Source organism: Toxorhynchites rutilus, chromosome 3 (assembly GCF_029784135.1).
Source record: "Toxorhynchites rutilus septentrionalis strain SRP chromosome 3, ASM2978413v1, whole genome shotgun sequence".
Taxonomy (NCBI): domain Eukaryota; kingdom Metazoa; phylum Arthropoda; class Insecta; order Diptera; family Culicidae; genus Toxorhynchites; species Toxorhynchites rutilus.
The window spans coordinates 204,177,872-204,180,983 of record NC_073746.1 but is presented as its reverse complement, the minus strand read 5'-3'; the positions used below and the strand labels follow the sequence as shown (position 1 = coordinate 204,180,983).

Genomic DNA, 3,112 nt, shown 5'->3' with positions numbered 1-3,112 from the left:
AACTACTAAATACATTTGGTAATGCAAAATTAGTAGAATGTACAAATTTTTTGTACATATTGTCAACAAACCCGCATCCCTACCAGAGATTAGTATATTTTACTCGATAACATTAGTAAGCTTGGATATTGTCATATCTGAAAATTGGTGAGAAAAGCGCGTATTAACCATTTTCATTGTTCCCATAAGGCAATACGGAGGTATAATAAGGATATAATTCTGATACGTGCATTTTCGGCGAGAAAATGTAGCCGATATTGGGCTTCCGAATCATTGTTCTGCTTGACATATGTGTTTATTAGTACGGTCGAAAATGACTATAGATTGGTAGTATTTACCAAAAAATTCGTTATATTTACTAATTATTTCTCTCAGTGTATACTTGGCAACGCTGCTAGGAATAATTTTAAAAAAATTGCACCACCTTATGTATTGGTAGCTTTGGATGAACTGTCGTAGCAAAAGCCTGCGAAAACGAATAAAAATGATAAACGTCTGAAAAGCTGTTAATTGTTTCTGGTGTTTTCGAAAGTTATCTTTACAAAAAAGAACAAGCCGTGATGGATACAAGCGTCGAAGACTTGAATGAAAGCATGACTGATGTGATCGAGCGCGCAGAAGCTTATCTATCAGCACATTCCAGTCTTTCGAACCGAAATACGTTAGATCAATCAATTGAAAACCTGTTCGATAGTACAATCACCGAAAGATCATTCGAGACAGCCCATGAAACATCAGATTGTTCAGAAGCTCACACTAGTAGCAACGAAAATCCTAGGAATATTGCAAAAAATGACAGTGCAACTTTCAATAGAGTTTCGATCACCGCAACTGGAAATAGTCGTCCCGAACAAGAGGAGATTGAAGTACTAAGTGATGATTCGGATGATACCGTTTTGTATAATGTAGTTCACGAAGAAGCACCAAATCCACAACGGAATGGAGATGCAGACAATGATGATTGCATTGTAACAGCGGAGACAAACCGGGAACCCATTCCAACGGTTGCAACTATAGATCTAAGTTCAACCATTGACGAAAATATGGAAACGCTCTCCAGGCAGAGAAGGAGGAATCGACGTAGGAGACTGGATATTAATGTACCAATTGTGGAGTCAATTACTCTTGATGATTCAATTAGCGATATGCAGCCATATAGTCATGAACCAGGAAACGCTGGAGGAATCGTTTATAGTTCTCCACCTAAGCGCACTAAGACAACTGCAGTAGACCTGGAATCCTCTTCGGAAGGCGGAGCCTCATCCAACTCGATTATCTGCCCGATTTGTTTTGATTCAATATTCAAGAAAGATCCGTCGTCAACCATCTGTGGGCATCTTTTTTGTTATTCTTGTATCAGTCAGGAAATTCAACTGAGAAAAAAATGTCCATTGTGCAAAAGGAAGTTGACACGGGCTCAGGTACACCCGATATATTTTAGTTAAATTGAGATTTGTGATATTAAGATGCTGTGCATAGACTGACTCACTGAGTGTATACAAACCTTCGAGGACCATTTTATTTTTTTCCATCACATAGTATAGAATCTTTCGTTCCATATAATTACGATTCTCTGTTCGATCTTTGAATTAGTTTTATCAAGTTTTGCTTCCCTTCCCTAATGACAAGGTATGCTAAGTTATGTGTTCAAACAATAATTGTAGAGTTAAAACGATCGATTCTAGAATAAACAAATTTGTTTTACAACGAGAAGCTTTACCTACGTAAATTCCGTTATACCTGGCTGAGCACCTAGAGATCATTCGAAACTCTATTTTGCCCTCACCAAATTCGATGTCATTATACTATGGGCCTGATCATGAACATTACTGCCACATACGCTTACACTTCACTTAATCTTATTGTGGGCCTGATCACGAACATCACTGCCACATACGCTTTCACGTCACTTACACTTCACTTAATCTTTTTGTGTCTATCATTATTGCCACGGACAGTTACGTGTAAAAATGAACTCGGTGAGGTTAGGTGCAAGTGTTCATTCCCGTTTATAAGAGACATGTCAATTGCTGATTGTAATAGAACGTGAATAAAAGGGCGTTTGAACGTTATGTCGGTTGCATAATTTCGGACGATTGAACGTTTTGTAGGTACAACTTGTATGCGATAATATTCCATTAAATTAAGCGCATGTTTTAGAATGACGAGTTTGCGATTATACTTCGATGATTCGGTATTTCAATACCAACTATTCGGACTCATCCCACGATTTATTTGCTTGGTGCGTTAGTTTGCCGAATCAAACGCTGGTTCAAAGATGAGGAGGAATACTTGGATGCTCGTGAAAAATATAGTTGTTGAACATATGGGATTGTAATTTTATTTTCTCTTTGTATTAATTACTGTAGAGATATAACATGACTATTATGTTTAATAATCGACATCTCGCATACTCTTGTTCTTAGCTCTGTCTTACTCGTTTGAATAGTGAGAAGTATTTAGTGTAGGTCAAGGTTAGAATAATTTTTTAAGAATCGTTTGTACAATTTTGATGAATAATAATATCTTCTATATCTCAGAACAAACCCGAATTTATCCACCTCACGATCAGTATAATCTGAGCTACCCCCATACGTGATTCAAAATATCAACAAATCAATCACCCTCATTCTTGTTTTCGAATGAAAAGAAATCGTTCCAAAGGATGTACCATTTGTATTCTTGTTTTCGTACGAATCAAATCCATTCATTCGAACTTTCGAAAATTGAACAATTCTAGTTTTCGTACAAATGTGTTTTTTCACGTGGTTTCTAAACGTCACTTTTTTCTTGCGAATTCCGTTCGATTGTTAAATCATACGTATTCATGTTTTGACGTAGGACTACGTCTTTCATTTCTATACCGGTGTGTAAAATCAAAGTTTCGAAAACGAAAGCGTTACGCCGGAGACCGAGATTTTGAGCATTAATAGCTCCTAAACAACTGAACGAAATGGTATGATGAACACTTCATTCGAAAGATAGAATGTCTACGCGTTATATACTTGTTACTTTTTGATCCAAAAACTTGTTTCAATAGTCTTAAAATTGATTTCAAAACAGGCTATTGAAATCACCAATCGGTATATAAGCGAGCGCCACTCGGAAATCC

At 36.8% G+C, this 3,112-nt stretch overlaps 1 protein-coding gene across 1 annotated transcript; it reads left to right on the top strand.

Annotated features, from left to right (window-relative positions):
* The first annotated feature begins 458 nt into the window (after positions 1 to 458).
* Positions 459 to 2,548, top strand: LOC129776953 (uncharacterized). The gene has a single exon (XM_055782919.1). It carries the CDS (start codon positions 561 to 563, stop codon positions 1,443 to 1,445), a length of 885 nt encoding a protein of 294 aa, XP_055638894.1. The 5' UTR covers positions 459 to 560; the 3' UTR covers positions 1,446 to 2,548.
* The last annotated feature ends 564 nt before the right edge of the window (positions 2,549 to 3,112 follow it).

Coding starts and splice junctions, on each gene's coding strand:
- LOC129776953 (XM_055782919.1), top strand. CDS start 561: ATGGATACAAGCGTCGAAGACTTGAATGAAAGCATGACTGATGTGATC.